The sequence below is a fragment of the Papaver somniferum genome, chromosome 3 (genome assembly GCF_003573695.1).
Source record: "Papaver somniferum cultivar HN1 chromosome 3, ASM357369v1, whole genome shotgun sequence".
Taxonomy (NCBI): Eukaryota; Viridiplantae; Streptophyta; class Magnoliopsida; order Ranunculales; family Papaveraceae; genus Papaver; species Papaver somniferum.
The window spans coordinates 152,744,560-152,762,669 of NC_039360.1; the positions used below are offsets into that span (position 1 = coordinate 152,744,560).

Below are 18,110 nucleotides of genomic sequence, written 5' to 3' on the forward strand. Positions count from 1 at the left end.
TCCACCAATCAAAATCACAATTACATAAGAAGGGAAGAAAGAAGGAAAGACGTCTCAGGGATGGTGTAACGGTTGATTGGTTGATGAAAAGTCTGAATCTGACCCTGACTCTAAAAGGGTTTGGATTAAGATTTCCTCCATCATCCTTCTCTTCTAGGGGGAAATCCATCGTTATCCGATCAATAAATTTTCAAGATTTCAACCAAGATCAAAATCAAACTCGAAATCGTTGTTTAAGGGTATCTGGTGGGATGTCTAATAACGAATCGAAGAAGCTTGAAGAAGAGCAATCAACGGAGAAAGTGAATTTGGATAATTCAGTACCAGAACCAACACCACCAGAAAAGCCATTACCTGGAGATTGTTGTGGGAGTGGTTGCGTTAGGTGTGTTTGGGATGTTTACTATGAAGAACTAGAAGATTATAACAATCAGCTCCAAACTCTTTCTCAATCTCAATCCAAAACGTAGTATTTCGATTAGAATTTAATGTTGTTCTTGTTCACTTCCTTTTTTTTTTTTAATCTATAAGATTATTACTTCTTATTGTTAAATGGGGAAGAAGCTTCAGTTTCTCTTTCGTAAACTCATCATTTGATTTAATATTAGTAATATGCAAATTCTGAAATAGCATCTCTGGTAGTGGTTTGTGATTTATGTTTACGAGTTACATCCTCTTTTTTCTTTTCTTTTCTCCTGCTTCTATGTTCATCGAAATCTATAGAGCTTTGGGGGAAAATGTACAAGTACATAAACGGGTTAAACCTGTCAACAGTTTATACTGATAAAAATACAAGTACCCATATGATTATATAATTTTCATTTTTTTTAAAATTTTAGTTTACATCGGTGACAAATAAAATCTATAAAATTCAACATCTTTACTCACAAAAGCAATATATTCATGAGACATAATAACAGTGTACAACTATGTACACTTCTGCAAAAATCCAGAAAATCCACCATCCGTACCCACCAACAAGCAATATATACATCTAAAAAATCCGGAGGATCCAACGTCCATACCTACAAAACATGCAATATATCAATAAGACAGGACAATGGTGTACGATTATGTACACATCTATAAATTTCAGAAAATCCAACATCCATACCCACAAAACATGCAATATATCAATGAGACAACACAATAGTGTACAATTATATACAGATCTACAAAATCCAATATCCATACCCACAAAACAGGATGGTGTACAACTATGTACACATCTACAAAATCTAGATAATCCAACATCCATAACCAAAAAAAGGACATAAATTCATGAGACTAATAGGAATGTTAGTCAAGTAAGTCTTGTTTGACTTTATCTTTGCTCACTAATCATCTGTCTAAGTCATGTCTGATTCCGACAGTTGTAATTGTCTGTAATAAATATGTCTGAACATATACATCTTTGGTTAACGTTTCTTTTCACAATAATACAACAGATTTACTTTCTTCATCATCTCTGTGTCACAATCTTGTTCTTGATTATCATGAGATCTTAACAATTCTCATGGTATCAGACTAGAAACGATCCTCTTATACAAACAACTCAACAATTTTGTCAATAATTTTTAGCTTCTTTTCATCTGGGTAATACAAATTCAATAATATTTCCCAATCTTGAATTAGGGTTCATCTGAAAATTTTATGGTCAGTCTAAGATCTGCGTTTACTAGCAACACCAATAATACAAACAACAATAACAACAACAACAATAATCGTCATCAACATCACGATATTCTTTCACCTATTCAATTCAACAAAGGTATGTCGACTTCCGCTGGTACTGGTAATTTGTATACTCTTCCTTTTACAAATATCTCCAATTTTGTTTCAATGAAATTGGATGGTTCAAATTATCTTTTGTGGCGTGATCAATTTGAAGGTTTTCTTGTCTCAACGGATCTATATGGGTATGTTAATGGTGAAATCATAGAACCACCAAGAAGGATTACAATTAATGGAATTGAGGTAGATAATGCTAACTGAATTTCTTGGAGGAGATTAGATAGATTTGTCTCAACCTGTCTTAAAGCCACATTTACTTCTACTGTTAGTGGTGATGTTCTTGGTCTTACTACAGCCAAGGATATTTGGGATTACCTTGAAACTAGCTTTAGAACTCAATTTCGTGCAAAGAAAATTTTTTTGAGGACACAATTAAATTGAATTAAAAAGGGAAATCAATATATTATTGATTATCTTAAAAAGATCAAGACAATATCCGACTCTTTAGCAGCAATTGGTGAAAAAGTAAGTGATGAGGATTTGATAATGTTCTTGCTAAATGGATTAGGTAGTGAATATGATGTCTTTGTGTTTTCTTCACAAAACAGAGAGACTCCATATACTTTTGGAGAAATTAAGGCTAGATTGTTATCTCATGAACAATTTCTATCTGAGAGGCAACATCAAAGTACAAATTTGTATGATGACCAAACTACTACTGCTTTTTATGGGAGAAATAGTTCAAATGATTATAATAACAACAGAAGAAATGGTGGATATACTAAGAATGGTAATGGTGGATCATATAAAAACATCCAGTATCAACATGGGTCTAGCTCTAATAGCTCAAATGGTCAGTCACATAATGGATCAAATTAAAGTAATGATAAAAGATCTTATTTGGACTATTCTAAGATGTTTTGTCAAATATGTAATAAGAATGACCATATTGCCACCAGATGTTTCTTCAGATATCATCCTCCATCAACTACTAGTACTTCAAGTGGTGGAAATTCAAATGGTTATAGATCTCAAGCAAATTATGCAAATTCTGAAGAACAAGGACCTTGCTCACATGAAACTGCTCATCCTTCTGGTACTACTCAACATGCTTATACAAGTATGAATCTCAATAATGTTGCTTTGAATAATGATCCCTCTTCATCAAATACAGTGTGGATTAATGATAGTGGAGCTTCAACTCATATGACTGGGGACAAAACATTGCTTCAAAATACTTCTAACTACAAAGGCAGGGACTCAGTTATGATTGGAACTGGTAAGACCTTTGTAGATGGGGAAAACGATTTACTGGTTTTTTAGGGAATTGAAGAGACGGACGTGTTGTCGAGACTCCTCAATCGAGCAAACTGCTCAACCTCACACAGATGCACTGCAAAAGGAGTGCTTAGATTCGAGAGATCAATCTATAGGACTCCGGCCTAAACCAAGTCAATGGCCGTTCTAGAGTCAATTCGGTCACAAAGAGGGAGATGGGTTGATCTGTAGGAGGGAAGCTGAGAATTGTGTTGGATCAATAATGATCAAGGATTGTGGATGTGTTGAAGGTTTATGCAAGTTTTCTGTGAACTGTTGAGTTCAAAGTAAGTTCAGGTCGATTGATGGAATTCCTGAGAGTGATGACTCGAAAAATTGTCCTTGTTTCAATCATGGATCCAAAGATTTATTTATATTATCAGAATAAACACATTGATCCCTGCAAGTGTGACGGTTACTTGAGTGAAAGAGTGGGAAAGTGGGTGTTTATGGGTGAAAACTATTTCTGCCGGTTTTGGTAATTTGGGGTGTGTGGATGAGAAATGAATCTAAACCCTAAATAAATGCACTTCACGGGAGTGCTTGTGATTCGAGAAATAAATCTGTACAACTCTGGCCTAAACCAAGAAATGGCCGTTCCAGACTAGATTCGGTCACAAAGTGAAGGAGATGGGGTTGATCTTAGGGAGGGAAGCGAAGAAGGTGTTGAGATTGTGAAGGTGTTGGTTGTGTATGACTTGTATCAGAAATCTGAACTGGCTTGCAAAATGTAAGCTATCAGTTCTGGTGTTTGGATACGGTTGTATCAACACTTGGTTTCTGTCTTATGTTGTTTTGAAATAGGACGGAGAACCTATTTATACAAGTCATTGAGCCTTACCCGCGTCTCTCATGGAAAGTGGAAAAAGTAGAGTGATGGAGTAGTGTAGTTGCGTGTGTTAGTGTCACACGGTTAGTCTTGACCACTTCTCCCATCATCACTAACCGTCCATGTCTTCCTGACACATTCTTGTGATGGCGCGTTGTGGGCTCCACGCTGTAAACCGCCAGACCAATACCCTAGTATGTATCCCCCAGTTTGTGACATGATTAATGTCTCGAGTGTGTGGATCGTGGGACCCACAAAAGGTAGCATGTGATGCTAGATTAAATAACTAAGTTATTTAGGAAGTCGATATTTGTGAAATATCGTGTGTATTCTATGCAGGTAATGCATCGAATATAATCAGCATGTGTGAAGCATCGCTGTTTTAAGGCTTAGCGGAGTAAGTCACGATTAAGCGTCTTAAAATAGATGCATGTCTAGCCATCTTCGAGTGATAGTTTGGAGGCTGTACAGGTAAGTCCTGACTTGGACGATCACTTTGTGCAGAAGAGTGGTGGACGGTGATTGTGGTGATGCCTTACTGGTTGCCTAATTCCTGTCTTAGGTTGTCCGTCCAAGCTGGTGAAGTTGGACGGACAAGATGGATTGCGACCCACATCTGCGACCGTTGGATTAGGGTTTAGGAGGTGCTCAAACACCAACCTTTATCTTGGTCGAATCCAAGCGTGGGAGACATATTTGGAAGGGCCGACCGGCATGTGTGTAGACGGCATGCTGGCGTAGGCGCTTATATCTCACTATCTCATGAAGGTGCAATCTAGACCACTGAATTTGTCAGGAAAAGAGGAATGGCTGAGATTGATTTGCGACAGAAATCTCATGCCGGAAAGGCCGCGCGTCATGCCTACTTCGGGCGCGTGTTTCGAGACGACCAAGCCTGGTCGGTCTTGGCCGATCAGTTAGGCGTGCAGACGGCGGGATGGTGTACACGTATGTACCTTGTTGTCCCATAGAAACGTGATCTAAGACACTCAATTTGTCCGGAGAAGTTGAGTGGTCGAGATTGGTTTGCAATTGGGAAGTGTGACCACGCCTAGTTTGGGCGTGCGAATCGAGGAAACCAGTCATGGTATGCCCTGGCCGATTGGGTGTGGAGATAGATGGGCCCACAGTGATCATGTTGATACTCACCGGGCCTGCTGAGTCTATTCCTGGACCCTTCATTCGAGCAGGAGAAAATGGACGCTCGTGATCGATTTGCGACACAAAACCTAATTAGGGTTTTTGGCCGGCCGCGTGTTAGCTAGTTTGACTAACCTAAAATCCGTGTTATATACCTCATCTGGAGAGGCCGATTGTGTGGGGCACTTATTAGGCCGGTGCTGAGTGCGTGGTATGTGTCTGACCATCTCAGGGTTAATCTAAGCCATCCAACCATGCTGGTGAAGTTGGATGGTCGTGATCAATTTTAGGTTTTAGTGGACTTTTCTGCGACCCTCAATTCTCCATGCTGACCCAACTTCGGACAATCGTATATTTCTATCTGGTCAGGTTAGGGAAGAGTCGGTCATGCAGGTAGGAAGAAGGTCCGCCGGCGTACAGGACAAGCTTTGCCTAACCGGTCATGGGATAATCTACGCCGTCCAACCATGCTGGTGAAATTGGACGGTCGTGATGAATTTGAGACTGCCGTAGGCGGTCTTGTGCGCACAAACTTTCCAAGATACTCCACACCAGTCTGGATATCCATTCTGGGCTGGCGTTTGGTGATTATTTTGTCATGCGTGACTTTGCACCTTTGTGGCCGACTTGCGTGGTCGTGATTATTTCCAAGACTGTCGTAGACAGTCCAGATGCTCGATCGGGTTAGTATAACACTCGGAGAATTGCATCATGTACGGGTATTTCGTATGTGCTTAATTATTAACGCTTGGAGATTCGTGTCGCTCTGCTGAGAGCAACACTCAGTCGTCATGCCGCACCAATAATGAGAGTGGGGCAGTACAGGAAATACAAGGCTGGTCATGCATTAATTGATAATGCTATAAGTTTACAGTGAGGAAGTATTCACCATTTTATTAGTGGCTTTATCCTTTGCAGGATGTTAGCGCATAATTTGGGCTTTCACAGTTTTAGCCTTAAAATGAAAATCCACCATCAACATTAAGTCCCCTGCCTAGCACATAATGGTTACACTATTGTGGGGTAGGCATGAGATGGTGACAAATTTGTATACGGAAATGACTAAGTTAAAGTGAATACATATTTACCGCATAAACACCGCCAGGTGATATCTCGGAGCTGGTCAAATTAGGGTTTGGGAGAAAAGCACGACTTGGTCGGCGTTGAGACCTCAGGATAAGCTCCGCTGTATCTGATTCGGTCTTTCCTTAGGGTTTCCTTCATCGCGTATGCGGGGTTTAAAACCGCCATTCATTGATAGGTTTTTCTTGCAGAAACTCTATGTCTTCAACATGTCGAACAACAACAGATCATCTTCTTCGTATCACCCGGGATCTTCTGTTAACCGCGCACGCCCATTTGAGGTTCAAGATGAAAAGCTTTGCGATGACTCTCATGTTCGTGCTCGCCAGAAGGCCGTACCAGTTCGTTCTCCCCCTTTTTTGCAGAGACGCCTATGTGTGACACTGGTCGATGATGATGATTTGACCAGTCCTCTTCCTTCAAATCAAATACAACCACCCTGCTGATCTCGATGATGCCGATTTAGGTATCTCGTCTTACGAATATCCCAACGCATATCTTCCATTCGATATTCACATGAAATGTCTGTCTTCCAGCTATCTAACCATCGGCGGATTCTTGGTGCGGAAGGAGTTTGTGCCTTTATACACAAAAGTATGGAAGATATATGGCCATATTGCAACTAGGAATATAGTTCAACATTATGCATCTGCTTTGGTTACTACGGTAAACTGCCTTCTTCCCCTGATTTCCGAGATGGAATGCATCTCCATCTGTAACGTTGCCGAATCAAAATTTGAAGAGTGGGAGAACATGGTGTCTACCTTTGAATCGATGGGATTCAATATGGGTTGGCTACGGAAGTGTCTTGACATCATCAACGTTGATCGAGTCGGCATCCTTGCGAACGTAGTTCCTGCTGCGAAGGCTATCTTTGAAGAAGAAAAGGCTCTGGCCGCTGAATCGGAGAAGGTGGAGCAGGTAGTACAGAACTTGAAGAATAGGACAGAGAGATATCAAGCTAAGTTTAAGATGATGCTCTCAAGGAACTATAACCTGCTGGATGGCCTCTTCTAAGCCGCATTCAGCTGTATTCTTTTATTGTTAATGACGTTCATGTCAAGAAGATTTCTGAACATCATTGTGGAATAAATTGCGTTGGTTTTTGATTGGTGAAAATGGGTTTTTTCATTAATGCATTTCTGAATAAATTGATAATTCGAATGTGTAATGAAAATAAATGCCTGTATTGTTGTGTCATGAGACAGAAGCGGACAATGATCAAGCATGATATGCCTTGAGACATTTTTCGTTGATGACTGCTTCTAACTTGCCCCCGTCCACCTTGATGATCTTGTAGTAGCCGGTACTGTAAGCCTTAGTGATTGTATAAGGACCTTCCCATTTCAGTGATAATTTTGGTGCAGACACGTCTTGCTGGATGTGCTTGGCCGTCTTCAAAACCAAATCTCCCACTTTGAAAACACGTGGTTTCACGGTTTTGTTATACGCCCTGGAAATTCTATTCCTGTACACCTGAATGCGTTCCTTTGCTTTGCTTATTCTGAAGTCCAGAGTGTCTAACTCAGCTACTCTGGAGTTAGATGCTTCAACCTCGTTCCAGTGGACCCCGGTTGCTGCTGCAATCCTGGCTGATGGGATTTTGATCTCTGCTGGGAGAATTGTGTCTGCACCGTAAACAAGTGAGTATGGAGAAACTCCAATGGAGATTCTAGGTGACGTCCAGTATGCCCATAGCGCCATTGGTAACTGGTCATGCCATTCTCTAGGATTGTCATGTACTGTTCGACTGATAATCCGGATCAACGTCTTTTTGATACTCTCAGCTTGTCCGTTTCCTTGAGGGTAGTAGACAGTGGAGAAGACCTGTTTAATTCCATATTCTTCAAGTAACTCTCGTACCTGTTTGTTGACAAAGGGAGTGCCATTATCATTTGTCGTTCAGGCACACCAGAACGACAAATGATATACTCTTTAATGAAAGCCGTAATTGTTGCTCCTGTAGTTCCTCGCAGAGGAATGGCCTCCACCCATTTAGTGAAGTATTCTGTTGCGGTTATGATATATTCGTTCTGCTTCGATGATGGCGGATTGATTTTTCCGATAATGTCCAGTCCCCAACTGTAAAATGGCCACAGACTGCTTATAGAGTGTAAAGGGGTGGAAGGCGCGTGAAAAAGGTTCCCATGAATTTGACATTTGTGGCAGCTTTGAACAAATGCAGCTGCATCATCCTCCATGGTCGGCCAATAGTATTTCTCGTGTATCTGGAGAAACAGTTTCCTCTTCCCTTGATGTTCCCCTTCGTGCGTTTCCTTCAGCATAACCGGGATTTCTGTCCCAGACAGGCACCTCAATAGATCACCTCCGAAGCTCTTGCGGTATAAGATCCCTTCGTGAAGTACGAACCGCTTGGCCTTTTTCTTTATCTTGACAATATCCTTTTGACTAGCAAGAGTTGCCCCATCGCAGAGATAACTAATGTACGACTCTCTCTAGTCCCTAGTATGGTCCACACTAAAGACCTCCAATTGGTGTGGCGGTGCTTGACAATTTGAGCAGGACTTCTGAAGCAGTCGGGATTGAGCCTCTATCTCCGGCCAGTAATAGCCCAGGCGTTGAAGTCGTCGGTAAAGCGTTACCACCAGTGATTGTCCACAAATTTCATTGTGAACGCGGTTAATCTGTAGTTGTGCTTCATCATCCCCAAGACATCTCGATAGGGAACCATCCGGGTTTCGATGATATAACATACCATGAAGCATGAAGAAGTTCTGCAGGGTTTTGAGACTGACCTTTCCTTGGGAAAGTGAGCTGATGAGCTCCTGAATGATCGGAGTTTGCCAATCGCAAATCTTAGTGTCTTTGTATTGTGACATCCATGTTGATTCTATGGTTCTCCTCTTTACTGTCAAGGTTTCTTACAAACCTTCGAACTTCAATTTGGACGCCAGCGTGGCTAGACAATCGGCGTGTTTGTTGTTGCTGCGACCAACATGGATTATGGTTGCATCGACAAAGTAGTTTAGTAACCTTTGTGCTTCTGACCAGTATGGAGCTAGCGTTACTTCCTTCAATCCATATACTCCATTCATATGGTTCACCAGTAACTTGGAGTCACCTCTTATTTCCAGACGTGTGACTCCTGCTTGCTTGGCTATTGACAGCCCTATGAGGAAAGCTTCATACTCCACTGAGTTGTTGGTGCATTGGAAGTCCAGCTTGAAGGAGTGTGAGAATACTTCCCCAGTTGGGGATACTAAGACCACGCCCTCTTCTCCGGTGTTATTTATATGGGTGGCGGAGCCGTCAAAATACAACAGCCACACTTCTTCCTCGACAACAGAGATTTCTGGAAATTCTCCAGAAAGATCCTCGTGTAGCCCCGTAGTGCCTTCTCCAGGGAATGCTGCTAGTAAGTCTGCAACTGCTTGCCCCTTGATAGCTCTAGGCGATGCACATGTTATGTCCAGCTCTGACATTTGGAGAAGCCACTTGGCTGTCCTTCCCATCAGGACTGGTTTTGAAAGTAAAAACTTTGCAGGATCAGATTTAGATACGAGTACCACCTTGTTGGAAAGTAGGTAATGCCTAAACTTTTGAATGGAATGGATTAGAGATAAACATGCTTTCTTCGCCTTGGGATATCTGAGTTCAGCGTCTCTTAATATTCAGCTGAAGTAGTATATGGGACGTTCGATTCCCTTGTCGTCCTCTTGAGCGAGCAAAGCCCCGACGGCAGTATCACTGAAGGCGGTGTAGAGACACATCGGCTTCCCTTGGACGAGAGACTTCATGATGGTTGGAGATGACAGTATTCGTTGAATCTTTCGAAACGCTTCCTGTTGGGTTGCGGTCCAGACGAAGCTGGCTCCTTTCTTCAGCAAGGGGGTGAATGAGGTAATAAGTTGGGCCATACCAGGTATAAAACGTCGAATGTAGTTTACCTTTCCCATGAATCTTTGGAGTTCCTTCACAGTTCGTGGAGGCGACATCGTGAGGATGGCTTGAGTCTTGGACGGTTCTACCTTGATCCCTTCTGCAGTTACTTGGAATCCTAGAAATTTGCCTGAAGAGACACCGAAAGCGCATTTCAAAGGGTTCATATTCAATTTGTATTCTCGACACCTCTCGAACACTGGCCGTAAGACTCTGGTGTGTTCTGCTCGAGATCTTGACTTGACCACAATATCATCTACGTAGTCTTCTACTTGTTTATGCATCATGTCGTGGAAGATTGCCTTCATAGCACGTTGATATGTTGCACCGGCGTTCTTTAAACCGAATGGCATAACGGTATAGTAGAAATTTCCAAGGGGGTTTGAAAGGCTATCTTACTTGCATCGTGTTCATACATCCTTATCTGATTGTAGCCGCTGTAACCATCCATGAAGGAGAACATGCCGTGTCCACTAGTGGCGTCCACTAACATGTCGATGTTGGGCGTAGGAAAATCATCCTTGGGGCAGCACTTTTTCAAGTCTCTGAAATCTATGCAGCACCGGATCTGTCCGTTTTTCTTATTTACTGGAACTACGTTAGCTAACCAGGTCGGATGATGAATAGGTTTGATGAAGCCGGCAGCTAGCAACTTCTGAATTTCGTTTTTGATTTGCTCTTCCACTTCGTGTCTGAATTTCCTCGGAGACTGTTTGATCGGCTTGGATCCAGGTATGACATGTAGATGACGGGTGACCAATTTTTCATCCAGACCAGGCATTTCCTCATATGTCCAGGCAAATACATCTTGATACTCCTTGAGAAGTTGGACAAGACTCGCGCGTTCGTCTATGGACAAAGTCGAACTGATAGATACAGGCCTGGGAGATTCTACATTCCCGATGTTAACAGTCTCGAGCTCGTCAGTTGTGGAGTTGGTGCCATCTTGTAGCTGTCGCGGAGCGTCCAATACCTCCTCTTGTGGCCCGTCGTTCTTGAAGCATTCATCTGGGCGGAGAGACTGGGTACCAGTCTCCCCTGCTAATTTCTAACGACGGCGTCGGTATATTGTTTTTCCCCTTCTGATAACGGCTTGCTTCGAAAGCTCGTTCCCTCTTGGTGTGGACGTGAGTTGCGGCTTCATCGGATGAAGAAGAGTACCTGGTCAGCAAAGGTGCGTCGTGGGGCTTAGCCCTCGGTGATGCAAGTCGGTCCTCTTCCTGAATTGAAGTCCACATGGGTAGTGGGGTGCATGGGATTTTTTCTGATCCTCCGCGCGGAGGTTCCTTTGGCTCGAACAGTTCCACTCCGCATATTGGTGCGTAAGGAGACTATGATGCATGAATACAGATGACTTCCTTATTCAGCATGGTCTTTAGGAACTGTTGATACATTCAAGGGACGACCCTATTGTCATGAAGCCACGGTCTTCCTAGTATCATATGATAGTCTGGCTCCTTCTCCATGACTTCGAATTTCACTTTTGATCGAACAGGCCCTACTGATAAATTCAGATTGACATACCCGTATGTGCTGGTCTGGTTTCCTTCAAATTCTGTCATTGTGGTAGGATGTCGTACGATCTTGCATGGGAGAACCTTGGCTGCCCCGAGAGTCTTGAGAGTAATCACATTCGAAGATGCTCCTGTGTCGATGAGGGCCCTCCTGAACTCTGAACCCTTGATGCGTGCGGTAACATGCAGGGCCCGGTTGTGACCTTCCTCCGCCATCATGTCGTCCTCTGTAAATGTGATATTATTTACAGATGTTTCTGATGCGTTTAGGACTTCTGGACGTGAAGGAGCCAGGTGTACGTCCAAGGCTATCTGGTTAATTGCAGCAAACGTCTCCGCCCGCTGATTCTTCGAGAGGTGTAAAAGTTCACACAAACTTTCCACTAGAGATGCCGCTTCCTGATCCACTGGTCTCTGGTTCTTAGTAAAGCTGTTGGTTTGAGAGGGACCAGTCCCCGGTGTAGAAGTCTCCGGAATGCTCATCTATGATGTGATCTTGACGAGGAGATCAAGTATGCCATTTATCGCTTCCTTGATTAGCTCCATGTTCTTCGTATGAATCTCTTGTACCCGCGCTAGTTCACTCAACGTTGGAAGTCTCCTGATTATACCATCAGGTGCGCCGTTGGGAGGAGGGGTATCTCTGTTGGAGGAATCACCAGGATTTGAGGCCGTTGAGGCGGTCCTAAGACCATCCATCTTGAAACTGATCGAATGGTATTGAAGAAATTGACTTTACAACTGAGATATTAACCTCCCACAGTGGTCGCCAATTATTTACGAGTGAAAACTATTTATGCCGGTTTTGGTAATTTGGGGTGTGTGGATGAGAAATGAATCTAAACTCTAAACAAATGCACTGCACGGGAGTGCTTGTGATTCGATAAATCAATTTGTACAACTCTGGCCAAAACCAAGAAATGGCCGTTCCAGACTTTCTTCGGTTACAAAGTGAAAGAGATGGGGTTGATCTTAGGGAGGGAAGCGAAGAAGGTGTTGAGATTGTGAAGGTGTTGGCTGTGTATGACTTGTAACAGAAAGCTAAAATGGCTTGCAGAATGTAAGCTATCAGTTCTGGTGTTTGGATACGGTTGTATCAACACTTGGTTTCTGTCTTATGTTGTTTTGAAATAGGGAGGAGAACCTATTTATACAAGTCATTGAGCCTTACCCACGTCTCTCATGGGAAGTGGAGAAAGTGGAGTGATGGAGTAGTGGAGTTGCGTGTGTTAGTGTCAAACGATTAGTCTTGCCCACTTCTCCCATCATCACTAACCGTCCATGTCTTCCTGACACATTCTTGTGATGGCGCGTTGTGCGTTGCACACTGTAAATCGCCAGACCAATACCCCAGTATGTATCCCCCAGTTTTTGACATGATTAATGTCTCGAGTGTGTGGATCGTGGGACCCACAAAAGGTAGCATGTGATGCTAGATTAAATAACTAAGTTATTTAGGAAGTCGATATTTGTGAAATATCGTGTGTATTCTATGCAGGTAATGCATCGAATATAATCAGCATGTGTGAAGCATTGCTGTTTTAAGGCTTAACGGAGTAAGTCACGATTAAGCGTCTTAAAATAGATGCATGTCTAGCCATCTTCGAGTGATCGTTTGGAGGCTGTACAGGTAAGTCCTGACTTGGCCGATCACTTTATGCGGAAGAGTGGTGGACGGTGATTATGGTGATGCCTCACTGGTCGCCTATTTCCTGTCTTAGGTTGTCCGTCCAAGCTGGTGAAGTTGGACGAACAAGATGGATTGCTACCCACATCTGCGACCGTTGGATTAGGGTTTAGGAGGTGCTCAAACACCAACCTTTAGCTTAGTTGAATCCAAGCGTGGGAGACATATTTGGCAGGGCCGACCGGCATGTGTGTGGACGGCATGCTGGCGTAGGCGCCTATACCTCACTGTCTCATGAAGGTGCAATCTAGACCACTGAATTTGTCAGGCAAAAAGGAATGGCTGAGATTGATTTGCGACAGAAATCTCATGCCTTAAAGGCCGCGTGCATGCCTACTTCGGGCACGTGTTTCGAGACGATCAAGCCTGGTCGGTCTTGGACGATCAGTCAGGCGTGCAGACGGCGGGCTAGTATACACGTCTGTACCTTATTGCCCCATAGAAACGTGATCTAAGCCACTCAATTTTTCCGGAGAATTTGAGTGGTCGAGATTGGTTTGTAATTGGGAAGTGTGACCACACCTAGTTTGGGCGTGTGAATCTAGGCAACTAGTCATGGTATGCCTTGGCCGATCGGGTGTGGAGATAGATGGGCTCACAGTGATCTATTTGATACTCACTGTACCTGCTTAGTCTATTCCTGGACCCTTCATTCGAGCAGGAGAAGATGGACGCTCGTGATCGATTTGCGACACAAACCCTAATTAGGGTTTTTGGACGGTCGCGTGTTAGCTAGTTTGGCTAACCGAAAATAAGTGTTATGTATCTCATTTGGAGAGGTCGATTGTGTGGGGCACTTACTAGGCCGGTGCTGAGTGCGGTGGTATGTGTCCGACCATCTCAGGGTTAATCTAAGCCATCCAACCATGTTGGTGAAGTTGGATGGTCGTGATCAATTTTAGGTTTTTAGTGGACTTTTCTGCGACCCTCAATTCTTCACGCTGACCCAACTTCAGACAATCGTATATTGCAATCTGGTCAGGTTAGGGAAGAGTCGGTCATGCAGGTGGGAAGAAGGTTCTCCGGTGTACATGACAAGCTTTGCCTAACCGGTCATGGGATAATCTACGCCGTCCAACCATGCTGGTGAATTTGGACGGTCGTGATGAATTTGAGACTGCCGTAGGCGGTCTTGTGCGCACAAACTTTTCCAAGCTGCTCCACACCAATCTGGATATCCATTTTGGGCTGGCGTTTGGTGATTATTTTGTTAGGCGTGACTTTGCACCTTTGTGGCCGACTTGTGTGGTCGTGATTATTTCCAAGGCTGTCGTAGACAGTCCAGATGCTCGATCGGGTTAGTATAACACTCCGAGAATTGCAGACTGTACGGGTATTTCGTATGCGCTTCATTATTAACGCTTGGAGATTCGTGTTGCTCTGCTGAGAGCAACACTCAGTCGTTATGCCGCACCAACAATGAGAGTGGAAAAGTACAGGAAATACAAGGCTGGTCATGCATTAATTGATAATGCTATAAGTTTACAGTGAGGAAGTATTCACCATTTTATTAGTGGATTTATCCTTTCAGGATGTTAGCGCATAATTTGGGCTTTCACAGTTTTATCCTTAAAATGAAAATCCACCATCAAGAGTGGGAAATCGTGGTGAAACCAGTTCCAAGACGTGCGGAGACTTGGTTAACCGTCCACCCACTACTTTTCTAACTCCTTCAACCGTTTGCACAACTTACTCACATTTCTCATCGTGGATGAATCCACGTGCCGTAGGCCGCCAGACCAAAACCTTAATTGATACCCCCCCCCCCCCATGTGATGTGATTGATGTCTCACGAATAGTGGAGTCTGCATGACAGACGTGTATTTAATTAGTCAGTTGTTGACTGTTTAGAAAATGAGTATAGGTTTTGTTGAATTGAGCATGAGTGACGAATGCTCAGCGATTCATGGATCGAACATGTCTCTTGAGACGTATAGTTCTTTGAATGATGTTGACATTGAGCGTATTAGCAAAGATTATAAATTCGACGACAGAGCATCGATTCGATGAATTACTGAATATTGATAGTTAGATCAATATTCAAGCAACTGAGCAAGTATTTCTCAATTCGACAAATCACTGAATATTGATAGTTGGATCAATATTCGAGCAACTGAGCAAGTATTGCTCAATTTGACGAATTATTTATTGGTGACGTGACCCAATAAAATATTAATTAAATATTGGTATTCCATCAAATATTATATAATTAATCTGATGTTGATTGCTGAATCAACATAAATTTATTAGTGTTTGAATCTTGCTCAGAATGATGATTTGTGGAGCGTTCATTCGAAACCCTAATTTTTGAACAATTGTTCGTCAATTGATGAATTGCTGAAAATAGGCCATGAGTGAGGGAGGGACCGACCACATGGGATGATGGACATATATGTGGCGTCCAAGTGCTCGAGTGAGCGTGCACCAGGATCCTTAGTTGGCCAGTTGTTGAAAGAATGATGATTAAATGCCGGTTTCATCATTTATTGAAGTAGTGCTCGATTGAGCATTAGGTGATAAAACCTAATTATGGGAAAGCGGGGGACCGACCAAGAGGGCATGAGACCGGCCTTGGTGTTCGTGGGACCAGCGGATGGTCGTTTGAGCAAATTCCAAGTTGGTTGGAAAGAGTTTGGACCCAATATGAGCAATTGAACAAATTAGGTCAAAATCATAAGAATGTGTGGGACCGTCTCTTTGCAAGCCTTAGGCCCGACCTTGGTCGGTCAAGGAAGCATGCCCGTGTCACCATAATGCCCATGTCTCAGTCCTGGTAGTTTTGATATTTTTTGATGTGCGTTTGAGCAATACTTTGGATTTCAGAAGAGTTTGATCTTTGAATGAAATTCTCGATTCTGCTCGAATGAGAAAGTAGAACTTTGCTCGTTCGATCAATATTAAAATAATAATAATATTTTAATATTTTCCGTGAATAGCCTAGTCGGTCATGTGACCATTTTACTTTTTGGCTTTTTCATGGTTTGAGCAATATTTGAGAAAATATGAAGAAACCATGATTTTTGCTCAAACTGAGGAGTTTCATGAGATGAGGGAAATAATAATTATGAAAGAATAGGGATTGTAAGGTGTGGGACAGGCCACGGCTAGGGCATGGCCGGACGGTCAGGTGCCCGGTCCCGCAACACCTTTCCCTATTTTTTACTATTTTTCATGAAACCGTGAAAATATGGAGAAACCATGAGTTTTGCTCAAAAATGAAGGAGTTTTTATGAGTTCATGAAAATAATAAAATAAGAAAAAATAATGAAAGAAACATGGGGACCGGCCACAACTAGGGCATGTCCGGCCGGTGGGCCCGATCCCTGGGTGCCTCTTCATTATTTTAATATTATTATTTTCTCTCTCATTTTTTGTGTAGGATTCCTCGTTTGTCCCTATTTTCGAATGCTCGTTCGTGCATTTGGGCGCTCGTTCGTGCATCATTGTTGAGTACACTTGCACCATTTTATTGGGGCTTACTCAGTCTAGATGCCGAGTTGTTGAGTATTTATTACTAATTCATGAAATTCAGTAGAGAATGATTCATGAAACTGAGTAATAAAGGTGAGTAGTTATTTATTATCAATCCATAAGATCAGTCGTGGATTCAACCATGGTGAGTAGTTATTTATTATCAATAATAAAGGCGAGTGTTGTCGATGCCCTGAAGGCGTTTATCCCTCTCAACAATTATGTATGGAGAACCGCCTGAATCTATACACGGTCTCTCTACATAGTCAGGGAACAGTGAGTGTCACCGATGCCCTGAAGGCGTTAAACTCTCAATCATACTGAGAACCTCCCAATCATTCTTCTATGTAGAGGGGGGTCTCTCTATGTAGTCAGGGAACATCGATTGTCACCGACGTCCTGAAGGCGTTAAGTTCTCAATCATACGGAGAACCGCCCAATTATGTTATTCTACATAAAGGTCATGATGAAATGAGCAGCATCGAACGCTCCGGGGAGGCCTTTCGAGTGACATGCATCATGGCTCGTAAAATATGAATCGTCACATGCGTTCCTGAAACCGTGTCATTACGATTTTGACCTTTGTTGAAAATCCACCATCAACATTAAGTCCCCTGCTTAGTGAGGGACAGTCATGTTCCGCGGTAAGCATTAGATGGTGATTTTCAGTCGACGAGATCAGTGGTTGAACTCAGTTGTACAAAGGTATTTTCAGAATCCTCGATTTGCTACAATGGTGTCATGTACAAGCAAATGCTCAGGTAAGGACCCTGAATGATGGAGTGTCATCTCGTGAGCACGGAGAGATGAGGCACTGCTGATTTAGACGATCAGGCATCCTGTTTTGGTCGCTTTAGTGTTTGCGGGCCCGAGCCCAAAAATAAATCCTTGTTTTAGGAACAAACGTTCGTTCATTCGTAAGTTTAAAAAACAAACAAAATAGACCTGAGTCTAGTGATAAAACTTTGTCTATGCGCTTTCATGAAAGCCAAAATTTTATTTTTGAAATATGTGAGATTTCACAAAAGGGAATAAACCTCGTTTCAAAGGTGGATGCTCGTATGAGAGAAATTTTTTTTTTTTGAATAGACGTGCGTCTGTTAGCAATAAATGTTTTGTCTATGAGCTTTCATGAAAAAATTTATTTTCGATATGTGAGCTTTCATAAGTTTTTGGAAATAAACTTATCGACGGATGCTCGCGAGAGGGAGCAAAAATATATACATATATTTTCAAAGTTACGCGAGTTTCGCGTTAAAATATATATTTTTTGTAAAATCAATCTTTTGATTTTGAACAACTGTTGAAAGTAGACAATTATTCACGGTGAAATAATGTTTGTATGTGAGTTTTCACAATTGTAGGATGGACGTCTGTCCAATTTTTGAAAACCAATGGATGTTCGCGCAGTAAAAATTTATGTGAAATAAAATTT

General features: G+C 42.5%; 1 protein-coding gene across 1 annotated transcript; it reads left to right on the top strand.

Annotated features, from left to right (window-relative positions):
• The first annotated feature begins 251 nt into the window (after positions 1-251).
• Positions 252-2,613, top strand: LOC113360124 (putative uncharacterized protein DDB_G0289263). The gene is made up of 4 exons (XM_026603667.1): positions 252-380; positions 1,636-1,771; positions 1,892-1,977; positions 2,185-2,613. The coding sequence occupies exons 1-4, from the start codon at positions 252-254 to the stop codon at positions 2,611-2,613; spliced, it is 780 nt and encodes a 259-aa protein (XP_026459452.1).
• Positions 2,614-18,110: the final 15,497 nt, after the last annotated feature.

Bases quoted from the DNA above. Each gene is read 5' to 3' on its own strand.
- LOC113360124 (XM_026603667.1), top strand. From the start codon at position 252: ATGTCTAATAACGAATCGAAGAAGCTTGAAGAAGAGCAATCAACGGAG. The intron at 1,772-1,891 runs GTATGTCGACTT...ATCAATTTGAAG, and splicing joins ACCTATTCAATTCAACAAAG to GTTTTCTTGTCTCAACGGAT. The intron at 1,978-2,184 runs GTAGATAATGCT...TGAATTAAAAAG, and splicing joins TTACAATTAATGGAATTGAG to GGAAATCAATATATTATTGA.